Below are 16,225 nucleotides of genomic sequence, written 5' to 3'. Positions count from 1 at the left end.
TGTTGTGAGCAGTTTAATGTAGGAACTATTTTCTTACTAACCTACACCCACCAACCGTATGATGACAAAGACAGAAGAGTGCATCTGCTGTTAGCACACCTAGCACCACTGAGCTAGCTGGTCTTACGGCTCAGCTGAGGAGGACGCCATTTATATTTACATCTTGTGCTGTCATGAGCTTTAGCTTCTTGTCCATAAATAGTTGGACAGTTTATTGGAGAAAATGCAGACACTGTCTCACTTTCTTTGAAGGAAAATGTCATAAAACAATGTGACCTATAGGAAACCAGTTATTTTTTAATTGTATAAGACCAAGATAAATGGGTTCATCTTTGTTGCGAATAGCTGTATTTCCCCTCCGCAGTCTCTCCGCCACTCACCTGATGGTGCCTGCTAGCAGAGGGTTAAACGCATACAGCCAGTCGTGCATCTCTTTGTCATTGGTGGCCTGCAGCAGTATCCCACGATGCTCCGTGCACACAGCAAACGTGTTGGGAGTCTGGAGACATGAGGTTACTTAAGTTCATTCAGGTAAAATGGGTTAATATTTATTTACCTTTCTAAAAATGTATTTTATTGTTGAACTGAAGCTCAGTCTTACCCGCAGCAAGGTCTGTTTGTCTTCACTGTATTCCACCTTTGCAGACGACAGGTTGATGACGGCTCTCTCCACGCTGTCTCTCTCGCTGCGGTACAGGTAGACGTAGGGCCTGCGAACCACCACGAAACGCTTCACCCAGCCGCTGGTGTGGGGCTCCAGGAAGTGCAGGTAGCCTTTCTTTGACACGATGGGGCTGCACACGATAAAGACAAAATGATTCAAACTGACCACAACTGTTCTTATATTAGGCTACCTACCCAAAATGAAGTATAGAATTAGATAAAAATAAAATCTTAACTTTATCCACAGTGAATAAATCAATGAATGAGTCTTTTTTTTCAAATATGTAAAAACAAAACACACAAATAAAAGCAAACAAGCCTTGTGGCAAGTGCAGAACAAAAACCAAGGGACGAAAAAAGGCCTATTTATCTATTTCAATAACAAATACTCAAGCCATTTAAACTTTAATATCACATGTTCAAAAAGGAGTAGGGAAAAGTACGCACTTTTTAATCCCTACCGCTATAAGTGACACACAGTGACTCAGAGTCAAGTACTGTATGGATGTGTTCTGACCTGACGCGGATCTCCTGTATGTCAGGAACAAAGGTGCATCCTCGGAGAACTTTCTTTCTGTCCACCGGGCTGTACGGGTCCAGATCTGGTGTGGAAGCTCCTGAACTGGGTTCAGTGTGTCTACAGAACATAAAACATGTTCATTCGGTGACAAAAGGAAAACGGGTGACTAATCCAATGTACGGTGTCCAGGCCTTTTCATCTGACTCTTTTTTTAATTCACTCAAAAAAACCAAAAACACAATCTTTGTAAATTCTCATTTTATGTCTGTATTTTATGTGGTCCTATGCAGAGGTAGGTATTGTGTAGAAATATGGTTATTAGAGTAACTTTGGTTGACCTGCTTTTTGACAACAAGGTGAGTGAAAATATAAAGTAAATGACAGTATGAGGTTCAGTGGTAGGTTTAAAGATTTGTCACACTGAAAAATTAGGAGTTTTTCACGCAGAAGAGCTTGACTCATTTTGACAAAAAGAAATTAAAACACGGATACATTTTTGATAGAATAATCTTTTGTGACAATTGTGTACAATATATATATGTGTGTGTGTGTGTGTCCTTAACGGTAATTAAGTAGGATTAAATTTTAAATTTTATTTTGTGAGCTTAACTGTCACAAAAATTATTCTATAGAATTTCTCCATCTTTTAATTTCTTTTCGTCAAAATGAGTCAAGCTCTTCTGTGTGAAAAAGTCCTCATTTTTTTAGCGTGGCATATCTTTAAACCTGCCACTGTATACTGATCATACTTCTGCACTTTTATTTGAGTAAGGACATTTGAGTGATTAAGAATATGAAAACCATAATCAAAACACCTGTGATATGGATCATACTTTCTGACAGAAAGACAGAGGTAGCAACAAATGTATTATGTGATTTTCAGATTTTCTGTTATCACTTGATTATAACTGACACAACATTGACCATTTTTTTTTATTTTCTAAGGAACAGTGGAGACAGACAAACAGAGAAAGCTGCTGAGTCTCTGCTGCATTCAACTGATACTACAAAGAATAAGTAAACATACCGAATGTCATAATTTCCCTCGACCAGTGAGGGGCAGGTAGAGGACGGAGTGAGTGTGCTCAGTCCAGACGACGAGGAGTCTCTCATCAGCGACGCCGACATCTCAGAAAGCTAAAACACACACATCCACACACACACAGAAACACATTCACAACAAACACACACACACGAGACAAGAGGGACAAACACAGATACAGACAAAACATACCCGCAGACAATTAAGCACGGACGACACATACATGCATTCAGAGAACAATTCAATCAGAATATTTGTCATTTTCTAGCAGTGTAATGTAGAACCATCTCTGAACCACTGTAATCCTCATTATCTAAGAGCCCCTCGCTGGTTAACATGTTAAGAGGACATGCAGGGGTAACGTCGGGTTAGCGGAAGCCTCGCAGAGTCTAAAGAGGAGGGACAGTGAGGGCTAAGATGGGTAACGGCAGAGGGGGAACCTTAAATTATTATAAGGTATGAAATATGGAAATGAAGAGACAGAGTTGAGCAGTAGACCCGAGTCCATATTATGCTAGAAAAATATGTTTGTTTGATTGTCATTTCTGGCTCATCCAGCAGAAGAAAGAATTATTTGTTAATAATATTTAACCCCGGTCTACAGAGGAGTCGTAAAGACACAAGAGTGATATGAAAATAAGCGGGGTAATGAAGAAAGACATGTTAGAAAGGGGAATCTGTGCTTAAAAAAAAATTTAAATGAATGCAATGGCAGAGAGTGGGTGAAGTGCGGGGCTTTAATATTTTGTGAGGGTACAGCGGTAAACGCTAAAGGTTCAGAAGGATTAACGGGCCGGGTTAGAGGGCCTAGGCTGGGGCTCACCTTGCTCTCACTGGCACTGCTGCTCACCTGGCTGTACTCCCTGTTGAAGGTGTGCATCAGCAGACGCAGACACTGGAGGGAAAAAAGTGACAGACAATGTTGAATAAAATCTGTATCAGATTAAAATCATTTATTCAAAGAGAGCAGTTTCTGGAGGCCTCAGAGACCAGCAGTCACCTTGGCAGCGAGCTCCCTCTGCCTCTGGTTGGGGCTGTCGGGGGCGGGGCTGCTGCTGGGACTGTGGCTGAGGACGGGACTCTTTGCGAAATCGCTGATGTCGCTGCTCTTGTAGAGCGCATCCTGTCCTGCCTGCAGAGTCGCCTCCAGCTTCTCCCTCAGCAGCAGGTAGTGCCTGGTCTTCTCCACCTAAAACACACACACACACTTTAGCTGTTTGTGCGTAAGAAAGGCTCAAAGTGTGTTTGATAGGGAGGTTATTATAGTTCAATAAAACTAAAATAAAAACTAAAACTAGGTGTGAAAAAAAAATGGTTAGTGAAATACAAACAAAAAAACTACACTTCAGAAGGAAATTACTACTAAAAAATGATATTGTGTACTTACTGTAAAAAGCTTGCTAAAATAAAATTAAATTGTACAGTAAATGTCTAGTTTTAGTCTTTGTAAATTTGGTCAAATTTATCAACACAACCAGCATGAGGAGGCATCGGTGCACATGTTTGTTGAGAAAGTAACTGTGGATCAAATTCCTTAAAAAGGTGTTGCGTTTGTATAGTAATACCCGTACAGAACTTCTTAAATCTTGCCACTGACAAATACACCCCATTTATAATGTAAAACCTAAAACTAAAAGATTTCAACAAAAACTCATGCTAAAACTGACAAAAACTTAAAACTAAACAGAAAAAAACAAAACTATAGTACCAAAAAACCCCCACCAACAATAAACAAGAACTGAAAAATACAAAACTATAGTAACTCTGGACCGTTTCAAGTATTGTAGATTTTAAAAAGACCAGTGATTTGCTTCTTTTGTCTTTGTTCCCAATTTTCCAATTAAAATATTGCAGTCGCTCTGCAAGCGTTAAATTTGAATAGGTGTTCATTAGGTTGGGGGGAATTACAAGGCCAGATATGTCATTATCTTACCGGCAATTTAAAATTTAATCATTGTCAAGATGTTGATTAATGAACTAAGCCTCTCTGTTCGAAGAAATAGTACTACATTTTTTAATTCAACTCTGAGATGAAGTTTAGATTAACCTCATGAGGCTGAGAGTCAATTAAAACATAATAAACTGCACTTATTACAGTTTAAAAACTTCCCTCATTTGTCTCTTTTAAATGTAATCTCATAAACAAACCTCTTTAGCCTATTAAACTGACCTCCTGCAGTAAACTGAGTTTCTCCAGCTCCCACTGGTGGTCCAGGATGAGGCTGTCGCTGCGAGGCCTCCATCCTGCCAAGTTCTCCTCTCCTCGGACGTAAGCCACTGAGGTGTCCAGCACACGCCTGCGACGACGCTGCATACCTGAGGAGTTAGAGTAAAACCTTCTGTGAGTATTGTAACTCAAAAAACAAACCCCAGTTAAGGAGGAAACGCTTTTGTGATTTTTACAGATACATGTTTTTATTTTTTCATTCTCACCCGGACTTCCGTTGTCAGCCACATGGCAGAGTGTGACTTCATAAACCCCAGTGACGCGGTTACTGAGAAGAAGAGACATAAAATTAGTTTAACAACCATTTTATTTAATACAATAATATTTTTTAGAATTAGAGTGTATGAGCCACATATTACAAAGGGCAGGATAAATTCTTTAGTATGTAACCGATTATATTAGACTATGTGGTTGGTATATGTGTCCCATGTAGCCGACCACGGCACTGAACTGTTAATAAACTGGCACACGCTGATGGTGTCATGGTTATAGGTAATAGCGGTTTTAGGTTGCCAGGAGCCAAAAACTGTTCTTCAGTGGGTTTTAAAATAAGTTAGTTGTTAGTTTGTGGCATGTCCTATTAGGTTGTTATAGCATACGTTAACACACACACACAAACATTGCCTTTCTACTGTTTCATCAACTACTGTTTCATCGCTGGACACCAAACCGTGAATAACCTGCTGAATAAATGAAGCGTCAGTGACACGAACCATGTTGTGTACTTTTCTTGGCGACAGAAATATGATTAATGGACTTCCAGATGAAAGCCATAACACAGAGAGAATCAGGACTGTGTGAATCCATAATGTACCTCTCTGATGGTCGGAGGCAGCCGGTGCTGAAGAGGTTTCTGATGGAGCGAGAGGCCGGCAGCTTCGCATCACGGGAATAAAACACCATGCAGAAATCTTTGGTGATCACTGTCGGCTGAGTGCAGTTCTCCATCTAGTTAAAGCATATCGGACAGCAGCAAATCAGAATCCAGGATTCTGGTTATAATTCGGCTGAAGTGGTTTAAACAAATATCTCCTCTCAGCACAGAATGCTTTAGTCTACAGAGAACAAACTCAGGGAAATTAATGTGACTCGGTACCTCTAGATAAGCAGAGAGGGTGATGTAGATCTTCTCCCCGTAGGGAGTGACTCTGTTCAGCAGCAGAGAGTTGTGCATGGAGCTGTCCCACGCTGCCTCAAATCGGTAAAAAGTTCTGCAGTGTGAAAAACAAAAATGTTTTCGTCTATCTGCAAAATCTCATAACAAGAATTTGAGCATGTTGCCATTTTGTTATTAGAAAGCAAAATTGATAGAAAAGATAAAAATGATTGTCGTTTATACCTATGATCAACTCCCAAGGAGACGCTGGCGTTAGCAAAGGATAAAGAGAAACAGAGTTAGAAACTTTTAACTGCAGCTGTTAAAAGTTTGAACTCAGCAAAGAATATTGATACATGCAAACTGAAAAATGCATTGAAGGCAAATAATATTTATTCATACGAAGGCACACTGAAGCAATGTGCAAAAAACTGAAGCAAAAAAACTACTGAAAAAAGCAACTAATCCTTTTATATAGAGCAGGTTTGTTAACAAATTCAAGGGAGAAACTAGTTTTTGAACATAAACAAACAGAAAATAGAGAGAGACAGAGAGAAAAAAATAAATTAAAAAGAAAATAGTAAACTAAAAGTCAGTCTAAGAGTTGTACTTGTCGTTGTGTTTTGGCCAGAAGTATCCAGAGGACAGGATGTTGAGGGAAAGGATGTTGGGGTCAATGATGGTCTCATCAGCCTCTGGTGTGTTTCGAATGCGACCTGAAGTCAAGAAAAAGATAAGTGAAGCTTTATTTTTATCAAAAAGAAAAGAACAAAAGGATGAAACATAAGATGCAAACAACAAGATCCAAAAACAGGTACAAACATGTAGTGTAATAACAAATAAGAAAAAAAAAATCAGCACTTTTAAAGATTTCTTTCCATTTAAATCTAACAAACTTGCCCAAACAAGCTTTTAAAATGTCATTTTCACTCACCAATAACCAGCTCCTTCACCTCTTTCCACTCAATGTCATTTCCTGTTTCATGAGCGATGGTTACTGTGATCCTCCTCTGGATGCCCTGTGGAGTCGAGAGACGATAAACCAGTTTGTTACTGGAGTTTCAGTGGGAGGCGAAGATTGATTAGGTTTGCTGAATTGGGCTAATGTGCTGTGGCTTTTTTTCTTTTTAAAAATGTTTTGGATATTTTTTTTCTCAGCAGACATTTTGACTTGAGATAGAAGGAAAAGCAAAGGTGAAATCGATAAAATCAACAATGGCCCATTTCCTTTTAGTGGATACGGGCAGAGGTCTTTTGTCTGTTTCAGAGTCCAGACTCAAGACTAAAGGGGACAGAGCTTTTACAATCAGGGCCTTGAGGACCTGGAACAACCTGCCTGGAGATACAAGGCTGACTGAGTCACTGCATTTAAGTTTCTCCTAAAAGCATACTCTTATCAGAAAGCATATTGTGATGTCATCAGTGCCGTCTGTTTATTTTATTGCTGTCTGACTGATTTTAACTCTCATTTATTATCATTATTTTATTTCTGGCCTTCTTGTATTTTATCTTTTATTTTGCTGACAGTTTATGTGATTTTAGTTTGTTTAACTGTCCTTGTGTAATTTTTGTGTTACATTAAGTTTTAAATTGAGTTTCATTGTGAAGCACTTAACATCTGTGTTTTGAGAGGTGCTATAAAAATGAAGTTTATTATTATTATTAATATTAATATGATTAATAATTATAATAATGCAGCTATCATTACTGTTATTAAATACACCTCTGCTCTTCACATTGTCAAATTGTCTGACATGCAAAAGGTCTGTTGCTGATATTAAAAGTTTTCTGCCAGATGTATGTTTAAATAATAGATACAGAAATATGAACATCTGGGAAGCGATTTATTCAAAGCTTTACTGTTTTTTTATATATAATTACTGATATTGAAAAGCATTCTTAAGTATATATATATATATCGTATATATGATTGGTGTGTGTGTAACTGGTATTTTGATGTGACATGTCAGACCTGATGTAAGAGGAAAGTGCCGTGGCAGGGCATCCCGCCTCTGTGGTCAACGACAGCTGGGATGTAGCTATAAAAAGGGAGATAATGTTATTTTCACATTTTTAACTGAGATGATTGTATTCACTGCAGAAACAGAAAAAATCATTATTCTTTGTGCCAACAGTATGATCTATTGTGTTTCTTGCTTTATGTTACTGAAGTGGAAACACAGTCACAGAAACTTGACTCACTCTCCATTAGCTTCCAGCTCACAGATCTCAAAGAAGACCATGAGGTCATATTTGGCGTGACAAGGTCCTGCAGTGGAGCGAGTCAGCGTGCTGAGCTTCGTGGCGGCACTGAGGAACAAAGAGAGCGAACCAGACTGCACTTACTAAACCAAACTGAAGTGAATATCAAATTGTAAGCAGAATAATAGAGCAGGTCATGGAGATCTCATGAATAATCAACTTTTGATATACTTGCAGGCACATTAAATTTCTCTGCTAACCTGGTTTGGATAAGGGCATCACTCTGGGGAACTGCCTCCTGGAAGGTCTCAGTGGACTAAAAAAAAAAGACAAAGGAACAAAACAATAAGGAAAGTTTCTTTGCATTTAAAAATACCATGTCACAATAAGTCATCAGCTTTTGAAAATTAAAGATAAGTTTTCTTTCAGACCTGATGAGGTCTTTGCAGAGCGGAGGGAATGGTTGTTTCTGATAGTGACCAAACACCTCGAAGAGATGGGGCTGAGTCTTAATGTACTCCACGAACGACTTTGTCACCTCCACTGTGATCTGACAGACAAGAGAGGAAAAACAACTCAAACACGGAAACTTAAGACCACTGTCAGCAGGGCCATGTGTATTGGCAAGAATCTGGTGATACGATACACATCAAGATAGAGAGGTTACAACTCAATATATTGCAAATATAACACAATATATGCAATACTGTAAGAAAGGTGATGAGTTTTTTTTTTTATCTAACTGTAGGAAAACTGTCACAGTATAAAGAACACCACAATGATGTACTTCTTTAAGTGCAATCCAAGAAAAGAAAGAAATATTTCCCTTATCAAAAAACAAAATAAAAAACAAAAAGTTAGGATTCTTTATCAAAACCAAAAGTGCATGAATCTAAACATTTCACACTCACCAACTAGTAGATCAAAGCCCCACACCCTATCACAAACATAATGTCGCCTAGTATTGCAGTGTTTTTTATATAATTTTACACCCAAGTTGTCGGTAATATTTGTAAAAAACAGGTCTGAATGTAAATTCAATGTTTACATTTTGAACATGGTAAAATCCCAGCGGAGGTCCTCTGCCCCTGTGTTCTTCAGCGGCTCAGTGGAGAAAGCTTCGTCATGGCGGTGGATGAAACTGAAAAAGTGATGACATTCTATTAGATTGATTTTCCTTTTCCTTACATCAGGTTTACCACAACACAAACTGATTAATAATTTGGTAACTGCTACAAAACACAAACATTTACTATCAGCAATCTTTTAAATACATATTATCATAAATAAGAACAGTGAGACCTTGTTTTGTATTTGAGATCATTTTTCTGCAGATTATATTTTGGTGCTGAAACAATATTATAATGAGCTTGTATGTAACGTCAGTTACGGGATGTATACTTGCATGCATTTAATATACTACCATAAATTAATAGCCGAAATTCCAATTGCAAAAATACTTAAATGCAAATACAATACAAATATTAAGACATTTTTCTGCATTTGTATGCATGTATTACAATAGTGACAATAGAGAGAGAATCGTTGACAAAGACAACAGGCATTCAGTCAGAAACATACAGCAGACAGACCATATTATTTACTGAACTTCATTGGAGGAAACGTGCTTGAAACTCACTTGAACTGGCAGAAGATGTCGGCGTACTCGGCTGAGATGCTGGACGCCTGTAAGACGGTGACTCTGAAGGTGAAGGTGCTGCCGATCTTCAGGTGGGACAGAGCTTTCTCTGGGGGAGAGGTCCAAAGGAAGATCCAGACCCAGACCTGAACTCTTTACTGGGCTGCGGGGGGAGCTTCCATGACGGCTACACACAACAGAGGAAGAGAAACACAGAAACACATGTTTGAGCCTGGTTATTTATTTTGGTTTATTTATTTTCGTTGTTAATTTAAAGATTTATGGTGGTTTTTCTCAAGGTGGCTAAGGGAATTAGTCCTCAGGCAGACATATAGAGAGAATTCCAAACAGCTCACTGGGTCTGCAGGACAAATTATTAGATATGATTCAATTCCCTCATCAATTAACTGATATCCTTGTTGAGTGAAAGTTCTGATAGTTTTACCATTTTTTTTTTTCTTTTTTTTTCTTAATGTAATAGGCTGACATGGCTGTGTTTATGTCCAGTCTGTCTTTTGTTGTTTTGCTTTGTGTATATGTGGGCAGTTTGTTTGTAAATGTTATTTTTTGTGATGAAAAAAAAAACATTAAAAAAAAAATTATGGTGGCAACTGGTGTACCATAAACATCAGCTGGGATAGGGACTCTTTTACCCTGTTAAGCATTGTATTTATACAAAGAGGCAGGGCTGCACAACTGAAATACTATTGAAATTGCAATATGGCAGAGTGCAAATTGACCAAGATCTAGGATACAATGTGTTACAACAAACCAATTGTAAATCATGCATTGTGATGCTTCAAAAAAACAAGAAATGCAAAAAATACCATCCCCCAGTAATATCTGGACTCATATCGCAATAGCTGACAAATCAATTGCAATATGATTTTTTTCTTTTTTTGCATAATGTGCAGCACTAAACACGAAGGACAAGTATATTTTTTTATTCCCTGCACAGGTTGTTAGCTCACTGGACAGGTGTTGTAGTTGACTTCATCTGCAGAAATTCCTATCTCTGCGTTCTGTCCTTCCCTCTGCCTCTCCACGATTCGCAGCTCCTCCTGGGAGGTGTTGGAGTGGGACACCCCCCCCCCCCTTCAGACCACCCCCCCCCCCCCCCCCCCCCCCCCCCCCTGACAGGTACTCGACTCGGTCCTGGAACTGGTACAAACAGGAAAAAAAAAACATCAGACTGGATCCCGTTTTCACCAAATCTTAACATTAAGAGCATAGAATTGAAATTCTGACTCTTCTTCCCTTTCTGATCTCAACAGTTTATCAGTGTTTAAATTACATCTGACTTTTACTGGCTGCATGAGGACAAAAAATATCAGCCAGTTAGTACCTTCTCAAACTGTTTGTCTTCAAAGGAGATCTTGGCAGTGCCTGACCTATGGCTCCACACCAGATCCCATAATCAGGGGCCTCTTACATCAGCTAAAGGGAGACGAAAACAGAGAGAATGGAAATGTCTTCACATCATTTCTTAATACAAAAGAAACAGATACACCAACAGTGTACTGAATGTGTCTGATATAAGCAGCCTGTGATTGTACCTGAGATGGCCTGCACAGCCACTCGGAGAAGCCTTTCACCTCCCCCCTTCTCACTGACGATGGGCCACGCGATGTACCAGGGGCACCGGGGGTACAGCAGGTTACTCAAATACACAAAAGCCCTGAAGGACAAAGTGATGAGGGGATTTAGGTTTTAACAGGCATGTATTGTGCAGTAAAAGAGTTTTAAACTTATTCTGCCTCCAGGAGGTAGTGAGGTGACGGACCTGCCGACCAGACGGAACCAGGGGAAGCGGTCGTAGAAGGGGTCTCCTCCGGTCAAAGCGTGGTCACAGTCCTCCACAGCGCTGCTGGGGAGCTCTGCAGCACGGTCGTACATTTCCCTCATCAGGTCCAGCCTCTGCCTGCACGGAGCAGCATGAAAAAAAAAACCTTACTGAGGGTTTGAGCACTGTTTGAGAACAGATAGTAGTATTGTGCAAATTGGGATAATTTTTAACCTTATAGATTTTCTGAGTAACTTTAGGGAAAGTCTGTATTTACTTATTTTAAGGCAAAACTCCTGTACCTGAGTTTCTCCAGAGTCCAGTAATGTGTGGCTCCGTTCTTTTGGTCTTGCACTTCCACGGCGACAATGGTTCGGGGGAAAGGTCGTCTCTCCCTCTCTTTGGCCACACTGGGGGGCAGCAGGTCGGGGGGCAGGGGCGAGTAGAGAGTGTCTGTCAACAGGACGAACTGGAACTGAACCTGTGGACGACATGAGACAATAAAAAAAGAGCGAGTGCTTCTTTACGTCCTCCTGCATCATATCCGCAGTATCAAATTAGAATATCACTTTTTCTTAAAATATGACTTCAGCAGGAGAGAATTGGTGTCATTACACATTAAATTCCTCAAAGTTTCTACCAACACAGCAAAGACGAGGTCTTCATTAAACATTAAGTGCCACAGATTTTAGTCAATCTGGAGACGTCCACAACAAAAAGTACTGTAAAATATTCAAAAAAGGTACCTAAAACTGAAAAAAGAGAAATAATGACAGGATACCTATGCATACCATATTCCATAGTGCTGTATAAGGACAATGCTATACCATCACAAACATCCCACCTTTTTCTTCAGCTCCACACTGATAGCATTGGCCTCTTTAAGGAAGATGGCATTGCCCCAAAGCAGATCCCTGAGAGAGGTGAACTGGTAGAAACGCCACTTCCTGAAAGCCCACAGAGCCAACTCGGTCTCACGAGGCGTCCACGGCACTGACAGGAACAAGACACATAATATGTGAGTACATTTTGACCAAATAAAAGACTGACTAAGAGACGACTGTTTGATGAGTCAGATGAAAAGTGGCAGTACCACCTTCCTCTTCAGGCTCCTCCTCTTCCTCTGGGGACTCTAGGTACCGAGAGTCCACTTGTTTCTGCAGCGCCTCCAGTTTACTCTCATAGTCCTGAAGGAAAACATACAGTCCAGGTAAAAAACAGAATGAGATGCTTCTGCATGCAATAAATACACATTTTTACTTTTTTTCTCAAGCACCTTAAACAGTAAATTACTGTACGCCTGTGCACTCACCAGCCTCTGCTGCTCCAGCAAATTACTCGCTTCTTCTCTTTCTTTGCGGTACTGATCCTCGAGCTCCTGAAGCCTGAAAGGGATTCAAAAATATGTATCTAAGAGAAGTGACGCTATCAAATGTAAGTTAATAATATTGTGTCTTCCACACACCTCTGCTCCATCTCCTGCTTCATGTCGATGCCCTGTTTCTCCAGCAGCTCTCTCTGAGCGAAGGCCCAGTCGACGGGCTCCACCGGCGTCTCAGCACACGGCGTCCTCTCTCGCTCCAAACGAGCCTGCTCAGGGTCATTGAAGCGAAACACGTGGCTCTTTCCCATGATGATGCGGTTCCCTAAAGGGTGCACAGAAAAACATGATTCTGATTTCAAAACACTTGTTCCCACATAATAATAATGTGACTTATCACTTCCTCCCGATACATTTCTCTGTCTACTCTCTTGCTACAGCTGCTTTGCTTTACACCTTTTTAAAACAAAATAATATGAAGCTTCACACGCACCAGATCGCAGAACAATGGGAGAGCTCACTCTCTTCCCGTTGACATACGTCTCAGCCCCCTCACACGGCTCCAGGATGACGCATCCTTTTCACAAAAACAATCTTATAAGCACCACAACAAAGTACTTCACACATATACAATATACACCAATGTCTGTTTTCAACATGTTACAACATTTATTTGAAATTGTAATTGTTAAGAGAGAGCAGCCAGCCTTTACCTTCTCCCTGAGGGCCCGTAGTGCTGCTAAATGTGCAGTGCTCATCTTTGATAAAATGGCCGCTGAGAACAATGTCTTGGCGAGTTTTGGCATTTTCACGGCCAACCCTAAGGGAAGATAAATTAATCCATATGAGACAAATTCACAGAATCAGTGCAGTATGTGGATTAAATCTCAAAAATGAAAAATACATATTTAAAAAAGAAAAAACATACTTGGTGATGCCGTCTTTGATGTAATACAGCAGACACTCTGACATCAGCGGGTCTTCGTTCAGATTCACCAGATGAGGCGTCTAAAGGGAAATCATGACAAATGTAGTGTTTGCGATTGGACATATGCTGTTTATGTATCAAACTACTGCGTAATAGTGATCGGTTCTTACCTTTTTCGGGGAGAAGACGCCCACAGTGCCTCCATCTTCCCTCATGGCAACACCCATCTCAGCCAGCAGGGCCTCTCTGCAGGAAGCAGAGAAGCAAGCTCATTGCTATTTTGAGAGTGATTATGCCATTGACTGAACAAAGAACAAAAACCTGGTCTAACTACAATTGTGCAGTATTTTCCTGCTTTTAAAAGAGCGCATTATTCAGACAGTAAGATGCGCCTATATGGGCGGTTCACAATGCAAGTACACTCTGCTTGTTAAGCGTACAGGGACGTGCGTATGGGCTGCATATGTGTAAGATATACATCATTAATGAAGAAAATAAGGACACCTGGCTTTTAAAGGTCATGGGAAATGACAGTGGTTGAAGTGAATCATACATACAATCAATTAAAGAACCGATTACAGCCCTGTTGTCCCTTTGCACCCGATTATATGCCTTATATATTATATGCCTAACAAAAGTGCAGTTGCACATGCCCTCAATGTGCTTGCGTCAATCACTGAACACCATGCACTTCAGAGCGTTCAGGCTCTCTATGTCCATATTCAACTTAAGCATCAAACCTCCAGCAAACAGTATGGTTGCAAGATATGAAGAAAAAGCAATAACTTTGTTTAACATTATAACTACATTAATTGCGATAAGTAACGCTATCATGTAGCCACGAATCACGTGTGACGAACCTCTCCATACGAATGGCTTCAGTACGTCGCAGCTTTTCCTCCCAGGTCTCATTGAGCTCTGCGATGATTTTCTCAGTTTCCTGTTGGCAAAATTAAGACAGACGTGTAAAAATCATACAAATTTAAATTAATAACCTCTCAATCAGTTCTTTAAAAGCCTTTTGCAACATATTTACTTTTTCTTTGATTTTCTAACCCCAGCTCACTTTATTTCTGTCCTCTAACCCCCTTATTTCCTGACTCCACATTCTGAATAACTTCAGCATTGTCCCTCCTACCTTGAGCCTCTCGATGGCTTCCTCGCTGGCTGGGCTGAAGATGCGGTCATGGAGGTTGCTGATGGACCCTGCACGGCTGGACAGCGCCGACAGCGACGGGGAGGGACTCATTCCTGTCATGGCATTGGACACTGCGGAGAGATCACCCCTTTGATTGACAGCCTGGCGATTATTCACAAAGTTCTTGTAATCGCACAGGTCTGCCAGAGAGAGAGGCGTCGCATGGAAGTAAGCAAGGAAGGAAGGAAGGAAGGACAGAAGGACAGATGGACGGAAGTACGGAGCAGACGCCGGGTAATTAAGGAGAAACATCAGGGATTGAGAGGAACACGCAGAGAAAATTATAAAAAGGAGAAAAAAATAGGGAAACAACGGGAAGGAGTACAAAAAAAAAACAAGAGAAAGCTCAAATAATGGATCAGAGAAGCAGAGGTCATTTGCTTACCAAAGCCATCGCAGACAGAGAGAGAAGAGCAACTCAAACTGATAGAGCACAAAATGCCAAATACACTGAAAGAGACCACATCTCTTTTTTCTCCAACACTGAAGAGACGTTCAACAAGCTCGCAAGCAAAAAGATATTCATCTCTACAATGCTTTTTTCTTCTTCTTTTTTTGTCATGATTTGCATGTCCGAATGTTTTTCAAAGGGTTTGGCAAAGCCTTTGGTAGGGATGCAGGCCTCTGAGCACCTGACTCACAGCGTCAATTAGCTCCACACACAGAGAACCAAAGAAAGGAGTTCCTCAGCAATTTAAAATGGCGTCCTTTTGGTCAATCCTTTCTTCCATGATCACAGGTCTCGTAAAAACAAAATGCATCAGACAGCATGTGTGATGCCAAAGCTGGCCTCAACTGTCTTCTTTCCTTTTTTTTTTTTTCACAAAATCAAAGTCAGACAATTCAGATTCTTGATGAACAGCTACACCCAGAGGAAAATGTTGCTGCTTTTCTTTGTCTTCTCTGAAATAAATCAGCTTCTTATCAGGAGAAAACTAAATTCTGATCTGTTTCTCCTAAATGCCCCCTTTGGGAGAAATAAGGCACAAAAGAATAAATCAGCAGGAGTTCTTTTGCTGTGCTCATGGGCTTCTCAGAAGTGAGACAGCTCTGAGAATACACTGATTCGAAGCTGGAATTTGATCCTTGGGAGAGAATTATGAAGTTGTTCAGGCCAATTTAAAAGCCAATCAAGTTTTCTTTTGGATCTTACTGATATCTCAAGAGCTCATTATTTCAGACAAAAAAAGTGTAGTGAAAGAAAGAGCATCTTAAGATTTTGAATTCGACCTGAGACAAGAGGAAGGCTATTTCTCAGAGGCTGAATTTCAGATGACTTAGAAAACGGTCAATATCTTATATTGTTAACCCTTTGAAACCTGGATCGATATTAGTTTTTTTGTGTCGCATTCAGACACCTTTCACAAGCTTTTTGACCTAGTGAAACCTGAGCAGATTGGTTTGTTTTTTCTCTAAAATATGGGGGAAAAACTCAATGGCTGACTGGGTAAGAAATGTAACACAAATTGCAAGAAATCAGTAAAATATGACAAGAATATTACCTAAAAATAGTTTTTAAAAAGGGGAGGGTTGTTTTTTAAAAATATCTAAAAACAGGGAAAATGTCCCAAAAACTATATTTATAATAATTTTATATTTAAAATTA

At 40.0% G+C, this 16,225-nt stretch overlaps 1 protein-coding gene across 1 annotated transcript in view; it reads right to left on the bottom strand.

The window, feature by feature from the left end:
* The window catches only part of kif1ab (kinesin family member 1Ab), a 31,785-nt gene that overhangs the window by 4,567 nt on the left and 10,993 nt on the right, over window positions 1-16,225 (bottom strand). The window contains 35 exon segments of the mRNA XM_042497505.1: window positions 381-499; window positions 602-794; window positions 1,181-1,300; window positions 2,211-2,320; window positions 3,049-3,120; window positions 3,226-3,414; window positions 4,396-4,541; window positions 4,659-4,720; window positions 5,267-5,400; window positions 5,549-5,663; window positions 5,792-5,815; window positions 6,159-6,264; window positions 6,483-6,567; window positions 7,521-7,587; window positions 7,751-7,858; window positions 8,007-8,066; window positions 8,182-8,300; window positions 8,799-8,837; window positions 8,840-8,891; window positions 9,390-9,498; window positions 9,549-9,576; window positions 10,822-10,826; window positions 10,946-11,067; window positions 11,173-11,310; window positions 11,475-11,653; window positions 12,017-12,165; window positions 12,269-12,359; window positions 12,485-12,557; window positions 12,638-12,818; window positions 12,987-13,070; window positions 13,207-13,313; window positions 13,422-13,501; window positions 13,592-13,667; window positions 14,282-14,361; window positions 14,560-14,759. Of these exon segments, the coding sequence (XP_042353439.1) occupies window positions 381-499; window positions 602-794; window positions 1,181-1,300; window positions 2,211-2,320; window positions 3,049-3,120; window positions 3,226-3,414; window positions 4,396-4,541; window positions 4,659-4,720; window positions 5,267-5,400; window positions 5,549-5,663; window positions 5,792-5,815; window positions 6,159-6,264; window positions 6,483-6,567; window positions 7,521-7,587; window positions 7,751-7,858; window positions 8,007-8,066; window positions 8,182-8,300; window positions 8,799-8,837; window positions 8,840-8,891; window positions 9,390-9,498; window positions 9,549-9,576; window positions 10,822-10,826; window positions 10,946-11,067; window positions 11,173-11,310; window positions 11,475-11,653; window positions 12,017-12,165; window positions 12,269-12,359; window positions 12,485-12,557; window positions 12,638-12,818; window positions 12,987-13,070; window positions 13,207-13,313; window positions 13,422-13,501; window positions 13,592-13,667; window positions 14,282-14,361; window positions 14,560-14,759 (3,622 nt within the window).

The sequence above is a fragment of the Plectropomus leopardus genome, chromosome 12, assembly GCF_008729295.1.
Source record: "Plectropomus leopardus isolate mb chromosome 12, YSFRI_Pleo_2.0, whole genome shotgun sequence".
NCBI lineage: Eukaryota > Metazoa > Chordata > Actinopteri > Perciformes > Serranidae > Plectropomus > Plectropomus leopardus.
Note: the sequence above shows the minus strand (reverse complement) of the source record. Positions and strands in the feature narration are given on the sequence as shown.